The 15,870-nt window shown below is 43.2% G+C and overlaps 1 protein-coding gene across 2 annotated transcripts in view; it reads left to right on the top strand.

Annotated features, from left to right (window-relative positions):
* The window catches only part of RTCA (RNA 3'-terminal phosphate cyclase), a 197,134-nt gene that overhangs the window by 152,917 nt on the left and 28,347 nt on the right, over window positions 1–15,870 (top strand). For both annotated transcript variants that reach the window (XM_086954464.1, XM_086954470.1), the window contains one exon: window positions 7,415–7,473. In XM_086954464.1, the coding sequence (XP_086810590.1) occupies window positions 7,415–7,473 (59 nt within the window). The remainder of the gene's footprint in view (window positions 1–7,414; window positions 7,474–15,870) is intronic.

Here is a 15,870-nt window from a genome sequence, read left to right as displayed (position 1 = left end):
GAGTTGTGGTACACTGAGGTAGGGGCGGTTTGTGTGGGGCCTGCGATGATGCGTGGTTCAGGCAGCGCGCACTGGTAAGAATGTCTTTTGGCAACAAAATTTTGCCTTAATAAGGCCACGTGGAGATTATTTATGGTGCACTGAGTTAGTGGTACGTATGGTGCTCAGCGTGTTGCCTACTGGACTGCATCATTTGTAATCACGATTGAAATAAAAGATAAAACATGTATGGAATACATTGTCGAAATATGTATGTTTCAGGGACATTATAGTTCAAGTTGTGACCTGGGGTGTCCGCAGTGTAGACTACCATTGAGGGTGTCTTTACACTTGCAGCGTGAATTTTGTTTTTCAACTAAACCTAGGACTGATATAAAAGAAGTTTTTGAAGGAAGGCTACTAAAGGGATATTGTATAGGATTTGATAGACGTCTTACTTTGTTTGGTACTGCACTCTGTAAATAATGAGTGAAGAGTCAATTGAATTCTGCCTGAATATGGCCATGTGGCGATGAATTATGGTGCACTGAGTTAGTAGTACCTTTGGGACGGAGTGTGTACGTACCTTGCAATGATGCATGGTCTGGGCAGGCCGCACTGGGGGTAATGTTTTTTGACTACTGAATTTTGCCTTAATAAAGCCTTGTGGCGATTATTCATGGTGTAGTGAGTTAGTGGTACGTCTGGTGTTTAGCGTGTGCTCACCCTGCGATGATGCGTGGTCTGAACGGGCTGCAGTGAATGCATTGACAGTTGCATACAGGACTGCATGTACTTTGAGGGTGGGAAAAAAAGTACCATCGATGGTTGTCAATTTTTCAGCAACAAAATGATCAGAATCAGATTATTCTTAGAGTAGTGTAGCTGGTTTTGTCTCCAAAAAAGAAATTCAGGTTTCCAATGAAGAATAAGTGAGGTTCAAATTGTGATCTGTGCTGTCAGCAGTGTAGATTGCCATTAAGTGTGCCTTTGCACTTGCAGCGCGAATTTTATTATTCAACTAAATCTATAACTGATATTAAATAAGTTTTTGAAGGAAGCATAACAAAAAAGGGATATTGTATAGGTTTGATAGGTGTTCTACTTAGTTTGTTATTGTACTCTGCAAATGAATCAATAGTCTGTTTAATTGTGAGTTCTGATGACCGAGTGTAGGCAGGAGGCAGCGGTTAGCAAGAGCCCACGGCCACATGGCTTTGAGTAGAGCTGCACAGTATTGGTAATTTAGCGTGTGTGCAACCAGCAATGATAAGTGGTACACAGAGTTAGTGGCACCTGAAGCAACAATGTTAATAAAATCAAGTTTTCTTATAAATACTTTTTGTCCTTTTACGGGAGTAAGTTGCAGTAAGTCTCCAAAAACTATGATATATTTTTCTTTAAATAAGACATCTGAGTCAATAAGGCTATAGTATAGATTTAAATCTGAATTGAAGTTGTGAACCCTGCTGTCCGCACTGTAGATGGAAAGCAGTAGTTAGTACAGATATCTTCGAATGATTATTGTTAGTTAGTTTAACAAAATTTAAATACATACAGTACAAATGTCTCTGCCTTAAATAAATCAAGGCTGAATTTCCTACTGTCCATAGTGTAGGTGCAAAGCTGAATTCAAGTTGTGAACCCTGCTGTCCGCAGTGTAGATCTTAGGCTGCAGTACATTATCTGTAATGTACTCCATAAATTGACTGTTGCATACAGGACTGCATGAACTGGTATCAAGTGGTGAACTCTGTTGATGGCAGTGTACATTTGAAGGCAGTACTCAGTACAGACATTGAGGAATGTTTTTTTGTCGCATCATTTACCAAAATTGTCTCTGCCTTACATAAATCAAGGCTAACGTCAATAATGTCCGTAGTGTAGATGTAAAGCTGAATTCAAGTTGTGAACCCTGCTGTCCGCAGTGTAGATCGAAGGCAGTAGTTGACACAGACATTGAGGAATACTTTTTTTGTCGCATACTTTAACAAAATCTGAGGTCACAATACAATTGTCTCTGCCTTAACCCTTTCCATGCTCACGACGAGCTCAGCTCATCATGAGGCACAGTGGAGCTGTGCTGATGACGAGCTGAGCTCGTCATGAAAGAACCAAAATCACACTTTCCAGCACAGGAGGGGAAAATGCACAGCAGCGATGTGGTTAAATAAATCGAGACTGAATTCAATGTTGTCTGTACTGCTGATGTGCCACTGGCATCATTTTGTAAATTCTACTGACCGCACTGTAGATCGAAGGAAGTAGTGACCACCGATATCGACAAAGAATTTTTATCACTTATTTTACCAAAGTCTGAGGACATAGAGTAGAATTGTCTCTGCCTTACATAAATCAAGGATAACTTCAATGCTGTGCGTAATGTAGATCCAAAGCTGAATTCAAGTTGTGAACCCTGCTGTCTGCAGTGTAGATCGAAGGTAGTAGTTGATACAGACATAAGTCTGCGGTGCTGTGGTGCTGAGTTCGGAATGGGCCTGTATTGAGGAGACACGTGGTTATGGCAGCAGCCTCGTGGTAGGGTGAGGACCTTTGCTGTGGCAGAGTCTTTTGTCTTCGCACAAGTGAACCACGGTTATACTCTTACGCTGGAGTTCCGTACGTTGGACCAGCTCACTCTGCTTCTGCTTGAAAGGGAGAGGGGGAGGCAACACAGCTACTTGACTGAGATATTCCCCAGAGTCTGAGATAGTATGGTTGCGTTCACTGTTCAGTACACTACAGTTATCAATACTATATTTTTGCATGGAAAAGTTTTTTGTTTCTATAATGAGTTGTGTATATCACCGGTACACTTGGGATTCTGTAAATTATTGTTGATGTGCGAATTTACTCCCTTATACATAGTTGGTTGCCACATCTCTGAACATTCAGCTATTGTGCGTTTGAGAGGTTATGGTATCTTGCGAAGGTACATTGTCCTGTTTTGCGCTGCCTTTGAGGTAGTAGGGGGAGGGATCCAGGGGGTTGGTTGTGGTGGTGGTGGGCCTGGATTTTTGTGATTTTGTTGGGTGTCGGAGGTGGGCCTGGATTTTTGTGATTTTTTTGGGTGTCGGAGGTGCAGTTATATCATCAGTGATGTCACTGACCATGTCATTGCGGGCACAAGAGTTACAGTTCGTACAACTAACTAAAACGGAGGAATTGCAATGGTTTTGTATGAGTGAAATGTCCAGCTAACTATAACACCCCTGAAACCTGTTTTTTTTCTATGAATTTCTAAGGTTTTTTAAATAATAATTCCTAACTATAACCTGCCTGAAACCTATGTTTTTTTCAGTGAATATAAATATATACATGTGTGTGTGTGTGCGTATATATAATATATCATGGATTTATACTTACCTGGAAAATACTTTTGTTGTAAAGGCATGTTTGGTAAAGGCATATGCGTTCTAACGGACGCATTGTAAAGTCATGCCTGGTAATGGCACGTGTAGTTCCATCATACAACCACACTGAGTTTGCAGACCATTTGAAGAATATGTATACTTTGACATGCATGCTTGGCAGTGACGTTTCCTTATCTCCAAAATAGCTTAAATGATTTTAACCAAACCAAGAAAAAGCACCAAATGATGGAAATTCTGCTGTCCTATAAAAATTTGCTGACCATTGGTGTATCATTTTCAGAGTTACACCCGCAGAAAAGCCTACCATAGGAAATCCCATTTTATTGGTACCAGATTTTGAGGGTAAACAACTATTGAACCGTTTGACCAATCTACACCAAATATAGCACACTTTTGCATGTCCTACTAAACATGTTTTCCTTCAGGTTTGGTGCATATTGGTCTGTGAAGATAAGACAAGGTATCAATCTGAACTGCAGAGGCACAAGGACAACTCTGTTTTTCTTTTTTTGTATAAATACACATCACGTGCGGAGATTTAATCTCCCTATAATGTACTGTTTTACTTTTTTATTAATGGCTTGTTCTGACATCCGAACATGCCTGCATTAGGAAAATGAGGCATCTAGTCAATTTTAATAAGTTTTTACAAGTAATTTGTGAAGTCACATTGCCCATGACTCAGCATGTATGAGGTTGATGTGTGTGAGCCCAAATAGTTTGTCTGCCAGCAGCAGATGGTGAAATAATCTGCCACTTGATAAGGCATCCAGAAATCGTGCTCAGGGATTTGCGTTTCAACTTCCATCAGGTTCACATGCAAATTTTCTGAGGCAGTCTGCAGGAATGAGCGGCACTAGTCAATGGAAGAAACAGAAGCATTTTTGATGGGTGAAGGTCCAAACAAATTGATTCGCTTGTTTGCTCCAATACCTTTCACCTGTGAAAGAAATTGTGTTATTCCTGGATGGAATGGCAGTGCTAATTCCTGCAGGCTGTCTAAACATAGCTGTCAAAATGCCCTCTGTCACATATCACCCATTTAGCAACTCATTGTTTTTTTGCCTGGGGCAGGTTTCACTCAGGTCGTGTAGTTTTGCTTCCTAAGTTGAAAGACCCATGTTGCACAGCACTGATTGGTAAAAAGGTAGGATTGATTGAAGTTGTCAATCAATCAGAGTACTTGTAGAGCGCGCTACATACCCGTGAAGGTTCCAATGCGCTGAAGGGAGGATGGGGGGTGCTGCGACAGCTCGTAGAGCCAGGTGTTAAGGAGTCTTCTGACGGTGAGTAGGTCTTGGGTCTGCCGTATGTGGGTAGAGAGGTTGTTCCAGGTCTTGGCGGCGAGGTAGGAGAAGAATCTGCCGCCGCAGGACGTTCGTTGGATGCGGGGGACGGCGGCGAGGGCGAGGCTAGCGGATCTGGCGGGTGGGGGTGTGGAAGCCGAGTCTGCTGTTCAGGTAGGCTGGTCCGGTGTTATGGAGTGCTTTGTGTCCGTGGGTGAGGAGCTTCAAGGTGATCCTCTTGTCGACGGGGAGCCAGTGTAGGTTTCTCAGGTGGGGGGTGATGTGGCTGCGGCAGGGGACGTTGACGATCTGTCGGGCGGAGGCGTTTTGGATGCGTTGTAGTCGTCGTAGGTGTTTGGCTGGGATTCCTGTGGAGAGTGCGTTTGCGTAGTCCAGTCTGCTGCTGACGAGGGCCTGTCACCGTTCTTCTTATTTCGGTCGGGATCCACTTGTAGATCCTGCAGAGCATGCAGAGGGTGTTGTAGCAGGAGGAGGAGACTTCGTTGACCTGCTTAGAAATGGAGAGGGAGAAGTCGAGGATGAATCCTAGGTTGCGTGCATGGTTGGTTGGTGTTGGTGCTGTTCCCAGTGTGGTTGGCCACCAGGAGTCGTCCCAGGCTGAGGGGTGGATCCGAGGAGAGGACCTCCGTCTTGTCACATATGACATGGTGCTAATTTGCAGCTATGTAATGTATGTAGAAAAGGAGTGTGCCTAGAGACCCACACTATATTTGGGATAAATTAACCCATACACCACATTACATAGTAAATAATATACCAAGACACCTAAGTAAGCTCTGAGTACCATGATCAATTTAGGCATTTGCTCTGTGACTTCGTGCTTTTTAAATGGTTATTGAGCTCCTTTATGACTTGCAATATCCTTATACTGTATAGATGGGGTACTTTATCCCCCATATATTATGCATAGTACATGTTTGTGCACTTTTATTGCACAATATGCAGTGGTATAAAACCACATTCGGCAAACATAAAAAGATGATGGACGGAGTGCTGAAACTTTTTAAACACTCAATCCCAGTCAAGAGATAGGAGTTTAATCCATCGTTCTTTGGCTCACTGCCCGGCCAGCTCCTCCCTCGACCGGAAACAAGCATATTGTGACCATTTTCTGGGTATCACCCCCTCATCAAACAGGCTAGCTTTAATCCAGTTGCAAAGTGAGCTAGGGGCCAACATTTGGGCATACCCTGGCCACTAAGGGCGAACATAGCAAACACAATAGGCTGACAGATGGAGTGCTGAAACTTTTCAAACACTCACCCCCAGTCACAGATCTGGGTTGAATCCAGCATCGTTCTTCTGCTCAATAAGCCACCCCAGTTTGGACCCAGCCGTGTGCAAATCAGTCTTGACCCTGCTCCCCATGGAAACCATACATCCCGGACTTCCAGGCCAGGTCCTCTCTGGACCAGAAACAAGCATGCTGGGACTTCCGATGGGAAGCAGGGTCAAGACAGATTTGCATAATGCTTGGTCTACCCTGGGGTGGCATGGTGAGCAAAAAAACGATGAATTTAACCCCTATCTGTGACTGAGGGTGAATGTTTGACAATGTTCAGCATTCCGTCCATCATCTTTTTGTGTTGCTAAAAAACCAATTATTACAGAGGCAGGGCATGTTATTAGAAGGTGCCCATAACAAACAGATTTGATCTCATGAAGGCCTAGATTCAATTTGATTTGCTTCCTTCAGCAAATTCTCGAATCATGACAGTCCATTTGTAAATTGATAATTACAGTCCTGAGCCACATTGTAAAGCTTCACCATTGCCTATTATTAAATTAGCAACCTTTTTACGTAAGGTAAGCAAAACCTGGTCATTCTAATTGCAGTCAAGGCCCATTATAGTTGAGCTTTGTAGGAACAACTGCAAAAATCTGTCAGCTTAGCCATTGCCTCTTGTTTTGTTTCCTGCTTATTTATGTAAGCTGAATATTCTAAATGGGAGTGGGGTACAGTTTTGTCTAGCAGTCGACCTCTCAAATGTGTTTTCTGATAAAGATAAACCAATGTCTGTTTTATCTGAAACTCTGCTCTTGACTGCATAATTAAATATGTTTCTATTCTTTTTATCATAGATGATCAAACATAGTCTAGCATTTCACTAACTGTTTTTAATAACCCTTTACCGTTTTCAGGTTAATTGCACCAAAATAAACATATTATAAAAGATATATATTGGGTAACTGGTGTAATATGTTCCTAAATTGCCGTCATAAACCTCAAGATTTATGTCGTCATCAGAGCCTTTTAAAGGTGATGTAGGACCATATTACGTCTTATATGGTTACCTTTTATGCATTCTCTCTCTTTCCCAGTCCCTTGCTCTTGACTCCCTCTGCCATGCACTGCTTATACCCTAACATATTGCATCGCCCATGACCTGTTCAATGACCGCATTGATAATTTCACTGATGACATTTGAAAGACAACACCATGCATGGCGGGGATGCAAATTATAGTTACTTCATTAGCGCAAGTTATAGTTACCTCAGTTAGCTATAACTTGTGAATTTCAGTGTTTTTTGTTTTTGTTTAAAATGTGTGTGTCTGTGTATGTATGTATATATGTATATATATATATAATGTGTGTATATATAGATCTGTGGTGAGGTCGTTGATATCTGTGTATATAATTCATTCATACTTGATGAATATTTTCTAATTTTCTTATGTGACAATGTAAATCTGTATGTGAGAACATTAAAAATAATTGCTTATATTGATGTGTAAACACTGTTTCTTTATAGACTTTTTGCTGAGACCTCAACAGGATGTTTTTTTGCTGGATCGGCACTAGGCAAAAGAGGTAAGAATAAGAGTTAAATGTGATATTTGAGTTTCTGTCAATGCCCATGAGCTTGCATTTTGAAACTTGCGTAAAATGATGACGAGACTACCGTAGGCTGCTTCCAAACAAAAAAGAATATCACATAGTTAAAGGAATGCCTGAATTTTGCTTATCCAACATAATATGGTCTTACTCTTACCTTATTTGATGAAGTAGTATGAAAACGACAGGCATGCATCATGCTTTAGCTGGCAGGAGGAAGTTGCTGTCACTTGGTCAGATCCAAAACTGAAAGTCCATGCTTCTTCGTTATGATCATAGGTGTTAGGAATGGGTTCAGGTACGGTAATCCTAATCCGAGAAATGCATACACCTGTTGTTCATTGGATGAGATCAACTTTACATCCTATTGATGCTTCTTCAACCTCATTGGATTTTCTTCGCTTCAGTTTTATAGGCCTGCTCGCTGTACATGCCTCACAGCGGTTGCTTAGTGTTCTAAGACGCACCACTGACTTTTCAGCGATACATTGTATTTGACTGTTATTTAATAGAGGGCTACATTGCATGTTAATGTCTAATCTTTGTTCAAGACATCAGTGCACGCATTGATGCTGTCTTTGTCATGCTATGGAATGTCTTTAAATTCTTTCTGGCTAGCAGAGCCGCTCAGTGCTTCTGCTTTGAATGCTTCTCATATATAAGGAAAGTATGTATAGGGAAAAAAGGGGGATTGTAAACCAGATTTATAACAGTTCACTCACTTTATTAGTTCCAGAACTGTTTGGTTTGCAGCATGTGGTGTAAATCATGTGCTGCATACTCTCTCATCTAGTGTTGGGTTCGAAATATCACAACTTTTTTGGGAGTCTTGTTATTTTTTTTAATCTGCATTTACACTTGAATAGTTGGTGATAACATCCTCTGAAGTTCACATAGGCAAGTAACAAGACTGGTTAAACGTAATCTATTTGAACACTAAATGCAAATTTTCACCCCAATCCATTGAGGTCACATGTAAAGTTCTAGTGTGGTGCCTGGACTTACGAACGCACCATTTCAGTTTTTTTTACCCCTCCTTCAGCATTCTGTGCCCTTGTACCAACCTTCAGTAGGGCGTGTAACCTTTGTTTGCTAAAGACATATGTTTAAGATAAATGCTTCTCTTGTATAGCATTTTGGTGCAAGGAAAGAATCAAGGTCCAAAGGTATAGATGGTGGGCACACTACCCTCAAAGATAGTCATAACGGACTTTACTGCATCATTGCATAGGGCTTACGGTAGTACGATGTAAGTACAAAAATGAGACGTAAACTAGATGATAATAAGTTGTCTTTAGTAATTAATTTCCACCATGAAGAGTCTGATCTAAAACTGTGTGTTCAGGAACCTCCACAGAAACCTGCACTAACTGAGACGGGCATTGCATCCACAACACAAATAAATCAACATGTTTGTTGAACCCTTCCATCCCACAACAAACATTGCATGTCACTCAGATTCAAAACCTCTTCGACTGTCATTGAAAAGACGACGGTAAGGCCTTACTGGGATTGGTTTTACATGGGGATTGACTTCAAAAGACTCCTAAAAGATGATCTACCTCAAAAAGATAAGTAAGCAAATAAAAATATAGCTACCTCTGAAAGAAATTGAAACACATTTGGAAGAATAACATGGAGGGGATGATCAACTTCTATTCTATTGGATCGAAGAATAAAAATGTAAACCGACACTAAGCTATTCAGAATCATGGGCTTCAGATAACACAAGTTTATCATTAAAAGATGATGAAAGACTGAGACAAATCGAAACACCACCAATTTCTTTCTTTTGTGGCATAAATGCACCATTTCTGCCACATACGTCCCATTTAAAGAAACAATTGTGGAGGAACTTGAAGTGAGGCTTTTAGCAGGAGTAAATCCATCTGAAACCTGAACAGGAGAACAGCAAGAGCCTGACAAGAAGGGTGTCAGGAGTATATAGCCAGTGGAAACTGATGAGGAAACTCTGGCTATATATCCATTTATAGTGTTTCCCCTGATAACACTCCCTCATGCAATGAGATAAAACAGACAGTGGTATTCCAAAATTGGGGTTGCCGTGTAAGTGGAGGAAGTGAAAGATGGTTTCTTGATTGTGACGTTATCAAGAACATTAGAAACAAACTGATATTGTCCTATGTAAATACAGTCAAAGATACAACTGAGGAATTAAACATTAACATGCACTTTTAAGGAATTATGGGTAAGAGGGAGAGAGGAACCCGAAACACACTCAATACGGCACTCTTATTATCTCTGCGTTCTGCTGGCCATTTAGTAAAGTGGCTTTATTGTTCCCTGACAGAGGCGGATTGTGGCCCCCTCATACAAGTACACAGGCATTGTGATCTATCCCTGGAAAAGAGCATCACTGATAAAGAATGGAATAGAGTGTTGAACTATCCTCAAAAGATATCTTGAAACTCAAGGTTCAAATACACACAATTTAATTATTTGCACATGACATACGTGACACCTCACAGGAAAATGTAGTCTATTGTGTGGCGCTTTGAGGCTGCCCTAGATGTTAACACGAGGTTGCAGATTTCATACATATTACATGGGGCTGCCCCATGTTGCAACCCCTTTGTGGGGAAGTAATCCTACCCTTAAATAGGGTGTTATGACGTGAACTTAGTCCGACATTTGGAAATTGCTACTGGGACTATTTCCTCGCCCACCCAAGCGGAAGACCAGAAGTAGATGTATAGACTTAGCATTGGTTGTTGCCAAATGTAGAAAAGCTATATTCTGAAACATCAACTGGTGGTCCAGAGATAATCACTTGGGCAGGAGCTGATGGTAGGGCCCTACTAAGAGAAGAGGCGAGGGGACTACGTAGGCGTCCCATTGCGTTACAACTCTCAACACCTGGAAAACACCCTGACAGAGAACAAGACTCAGAAGGTAGTACCATAAGTTGAGCGGAGGGGAGGAGTGGTGATTAGAGGGATAAGCTGCGGATTACTCAGTTGGGACTCTGGAGCGCCCCGAGATCCCTCGTGAGTAGACGTGGCTTATAGGGATAGAACTTCATCCTCTCTACTGGGAGCTACCTTTACTTACACCATATACATCGTCACTCCCCACCAACCAGCTGTATAGTTTGACCCCTCAACCGGGATCTTATGACATATTATGAATTTGAAGACCACTCTGTAGTTGTTAGTTTTGTTTGAGATTGGTTAAAGGCTAAATTCAGGAGACCTCCTCGACAAGGGCCCTTAAGTCAGCTAGACTAGCTCATGAGCAGATTATTGATACTTCCGTGGCCTGAGGATGAAAGTCGACCTCCATGGGAATTCCCTCCAGTAGAATGGACTATTTACCGATCCTTATCATTGAAGCAAAATTCAGGGGGATGTTCATATAAAGATGCATGTAGAAATAAAGGAATGCATATATGTGATGGAAATGATAGAAAGTCGATTGCTTAATGTACTGAACTATGACGAAAGTAACCTTAAACATGCATGGTACAAATTTTATGTATATCTGATAAATGCCAATAAATTTATTTTTATTTTTTTAAAAGGTAACGACTGAGAAAGCCATTGTAATTCGTCCCAGAGTAGAGAGGAAATTTGAAGCAGCTCATTAATATCCATTATATAATAAGGGTCATGCCCAAACAGATTCAGCAGTGGTAAATACTGCAGGGAAATTGGCTTTCTTTTTAGGGAGTTGTCTATGGCTTGCATCTTGAAGGTAAGCAACATAGATGCAGCTGGTGAAAGAGTGGCTGCAAGTTTGGTGATGAATGTTTGCCTAGCTACTTCACAAGCCTTACCTAACTTAGTTTAACAGGCATCATGGAAGGAGTTGTAGAACATCCTTACTGTGTAGCTAGACCTCACTGAAAGAGGGCATAGGAGATAGCAGGATATCATGAATGCATGTTGCAATTTAGATACAGCAGATGCCTCATTTTGCCATATTAACACTTGCCTGCTGCTTTGGAGTCGCACATGGCTTTTGACAAGGCAGTCTAATTGTGAGACTAACTGCCTCAACATCACGTGCCCAAAAAAACCCAACCCAGAACAAATGGGAATCATCAGCCTTTTCTCTCGCAATAAGTGGCATCTGTACTAGCCAAAGGTGCAATAGAGGAATTGCTTTCACTGGAGTTGAAAAGAGCAGTATTTATGATTGACTCATTCATTCCCAGGAATGGCAGTACACTTGAGCCAATCTTTTGAGTACATTGGACTTGAAAGATGCATATTTACATATACCAATGCATCCAGCCTTTCCAGAACAAGTTTGTGTTATGTGGTAAATATTATGAATTTAAATTACCCACTTCCATCATAAATTCAAGTCCACAAGTACTTAACAAATGTCTAGCTGTTTGGCTGCACACCTGCATCGCGATTGTATTTATGCCTACCCGTACCTGGATTATTGATTGGTCAATATGAAGAAATCCGATATATGGATACTTAAAGTTGCTAATTTTCTGTGAGGCACTCTTAAATTAGGGGCAGCAAACGTTTACCAAACTACAGAGTGGGCTTTGGCATTTCAGAAATGGATTCCTCTTTGGCAGGCATCACAACTGCTGACAGTGAGAAGGTTGGTGAAACTGTTGACTCTTAATAATATGCATTTTTGGGGTCCAAATTGATGCTTAGCAATAAAACCTCTGCATATGTCTTTGGCAAGCTGGCAGTCTCAAGTTGCTGCCAAGTGAGTGAATCTAAGGCCAGATGTACATACATGCCAGTCACATAAAACGGTTGCAAATTGCACACCGACTTTTTACAAACATTATTTCTGTTTGCAAACTGACCTATGTATGAGTAGCTTGGTTTGGAGAATAGGTAACATACAACAACAGAGAGGCACATATCCTCTTCACTAGACTAAGCCGGCACACACATCAGACCTATGGTGGGATACGCTGAGAGTGGACATTGAATTTGCAGATCAGCTGGATAGGAATCATCAGGAAGCCCACTAAAGGGAGAGCAAAACACTTATTCTGTACAAATTCTTTCACAGGTCGGGCACTCCATATGAGGATCTGTTTTGACCAAACCAGAGTTATGCCTCTCAGTATCCACAATCCCAGTTTCTACACATGTTCTGTGGATAGAATGGCTAGGGATATTTTCTTATGCTTTCTCCTTTACCTTTTCCACCATGGGCCATAGGCAAGATGTTCAAAACCCTGATATCGGTATTCCTCAAAGCTCCAGCATGGACCTGTCACTGTGTTCTCCCTTCTATTGGAGATGGCCATACATCCAAATTCACAGTCGTTCAATCTATTGATTTGGCTATTGTGATGTTAAATCTGGGCATTTGCAGCTCATTGTTCTTATTTTTAGAGAATCAAGGCAACAAACTACTAGATCATGCTGTGCAGCTGCGTGGAAGCATTTTGTGAAATACATCATCAAATATGTTAATCGTATAATTGTGAGACTTGGCTTACATGTTGATAAAAGTAATTTTGGGTGCCTTTACAGCATATTCACCAAACAGGAGACCTGCATTTATTTGTTAAACAACAGTTAAAAACATTGAGAAAGGCAACAGCTGAAATGCACCTGTTTTGCCTGTTGCTGTGGCAATACACTTCTGATACCTCTTGGACCCGGTCTATGCTAATTGGGGAGGTGTGGAGGTGTCAGGTGTTGAGCCCATTCCCTGGACCGACCACTTTCTGGTGGCATTCTCCATACAGAGCATAACATCCTACAAAGCCAGTCAGGTACCCCCTAATTATCTTAGGAGGAAGTGGGCTAAATTCTCGGTGGAGGATTTTAATCAAGCCTTAAGTAGGGATGGTCAGCCTGGGGGCGAGGACATAGAAACAGCGGTCTCCAACCTGAATCAGCGCATTACGGAAGCGCTTGACCAGACAGCCCCACTCTGCCGTACTACCACATGTGCTCGGAAAGATCGCTCAGCCCCATCGTTCAGTGCTGAGCTGAGATTAACAAAGGCGGACTGTAGGCGGGCAGAAAAAGTCTGGAGGGTGTCTTATGACAACAAGGCCAGGGAATTGTTTCTGGAAAAAAGGCGCCTTCACCATAGGCTGATAAAAAAGTCTAAGGCAGCCTACTATGCTGGACAAATTCAGGGGGCGGAAAACTCCACCAAGGAACTTTTCGGCATCTACAAATCCTTGACTTCGGTAAATGCACCTACAGAGCCGGAGAGCTGCTCAACGGAGTCATGTGACCGGATTGCCGATTATTTCTCCGCTAAAGTAGAGAAGATCTACTCGACTTTCCCTAATCCGCCGACAGGGTCTGACCCGGAGGTAGCAATGGGGGACACAGAGACGGCAGGGCATATTACATACTTCCGCACCCCTCCTCTTGAGGAATTAGTAGTGGTGTGCCGTTCTGTTAAATCAGGGTCCCCGTGGGATCCGGTGTCGCCAAAACGCTTGGCAGATAGCCTGGAAGTCCTGGAGCCTTATATAAGGCACATCCTCGACGTCTCTTTCGGATCAGGAAAGCTGCCAGAGGGGTGGAAACAGGCGGTGGTGCTCCTGCTCCGGAAGAAACCCCACTTAGGCTTCGAGGTACTAGAAAATCTGAGGCCCATCTCCCTCCTGCCTTTTCTGTCAAAAGTGGCGGAAAAGGTGGTCAATACCCAAATTATGAAGCACGTGGAAGAGAGGGGACTGCTCCATGCGACGCAGTTTGGCTTTAGGCCACGACATTCAACCGAGTCCGCCCTTCTCATGGCTACGGAACATCTGAGAGAGGGTGTGGATGCAGGCCAAACTATGGCCTTGATCCTGTTGGACCTCAGCGCGGCGTTCGACACTGTAGCGCATAACATCCTGCTACAGTGTCTGAACAGAGGTGGCATCTCTGGCACCGCGCTGAGATGGATCCAAGACTTTCTCAATGGGAGAAGTTTCCGAGTCAGGCAGGGAGTCTGCTATTCAAAGGGGGTGCCTCTGGGCCGAGGCGTACCGCAGGGCTCGTCATTGAGCCCAACCCTCTTTAATATGTATGTCGCGCCTGTTGCCTCGATTGTGGAGAGCCATGGCCTCCAACTGGTCTCTTACGCCGACGACACGCAGCTGGTGATCTCCCTATCGCATGCGCCCTGTCTTGCTGCCGATGGCTTCCGTTCGTGCATGAAAGATCTAGCCGAATGGATGGCCATCAATTGTTTGAAGCTGAACGGCAGCAAGACAGAGGTGCTGGTGGTGGGGAGAGCCCAGTCTGCCTGGTCGTCGGCATGGTGGCCTTCTTGCCTTGGACCTACCCCAACCCCCTGCCAAGAGGCACGCAATCTGGGGGTGTGGTTTGACGCTGGTCTTACTTTTGGCCCCCAGATTAATCGGGTGGTGGGAGTCTGTTTCGGGATTCTGAAGAAGTTGAGAAAAGTCCTGGACTTACTCCCGATTGAAGCCCGCCAAACCCTGGTCCATGCCCTGGTGACAGCTAGGTCGGACTATGGGAACCTGCTGTACCTGGGGGCTCCAGAAAAAAGCATGGCTCGCCTGCAAGTGCTGCAGAATGCGGCAGCGCGTCTGATTCTTAGACTGCCTAAAAGGGCGCCTTTTAAGGCGGCCCTCCAGCAGCTACACTGGCTCCCTGTGAGGAGAAGAGTGGAATATAAAGCCCTCTGCACCTGTCATCGCATCTTGAATGGCAGGGCACCCGACCCTCTGACTAAATTGATCGAAGTGTACAAACCAACACGTGCGCTTAGATCCACAGGGTGCGGCCTACTGAGGATTCCGAGAATTAAGAAGGCCCGCATGGGAGGCAGGTCCTTCAGATGCCTAGCGGCAACTAACTGGAATAAACTGCCAGCGGACTTGCGCCTGGAACCAGAGGAGGCTAGGTTCCGAGTGAAACTCAAAACATTTCTCTATACTAAATAACGGTCCGCTCAGTTTTTGTGTCCCCTGCTATCTGCCTCTCCCACTTTCAGCGCGTGGACACGCCGGTGTGCGTAATCGCAGCGCTCTACAAATGTCCCAATAATAATAATAATAATAATATTTGTTGGATCCAGTGAGTGCCTGTCGACTGTTGTGATGCAGAGTGCAACAAATGACGTTAGAGTGAGTCCCACCCTCACTGAGCACGGCATCCGCTGCATTGGGTAGAGACTGCTACTGAGGTGGAAAGGCAATCAAATAAGTTATATATAGCCAAACCAAGTTTGTCCATAAGTTTGAAGATGCACTCCGAGGCAGGTAATGAGGCGAAAAAACAACATTTGGCACTGAAGTTCCTTTCTTTAGCCTAAATTGTTTCTGACTTTCCCTGGTCCTTTGTGACAGGCAGAAGAAATACAGCTTTGGACAAACACTCCTGTAGCTCCTTCTATTAACATGATAGTTAGTAGTATTCCCCTCTAGTGGGCCTCCCAAGGGAG

This window comes from Lissotriton vulgaris, chromosome 1_1, assembly GCF_964263255.1.
Source record: "Lissotriton vulgaris chromosome 1_1, aLisVul1.2, whole genome shotgun sequence".
Classification (NCBI taxonomy): domain Eukaryota; kingdom Metazoa; phylum Chordata; class Amphibia; order Caudata; family Salamandridae; genus Lissotriton; species Lissotriton vulgaris.
The sequence above is the reverse complement of the archived record's forward strand: the minus strand, read 5'-3'. Positions and strand labels throughout refer to the sequence as shown.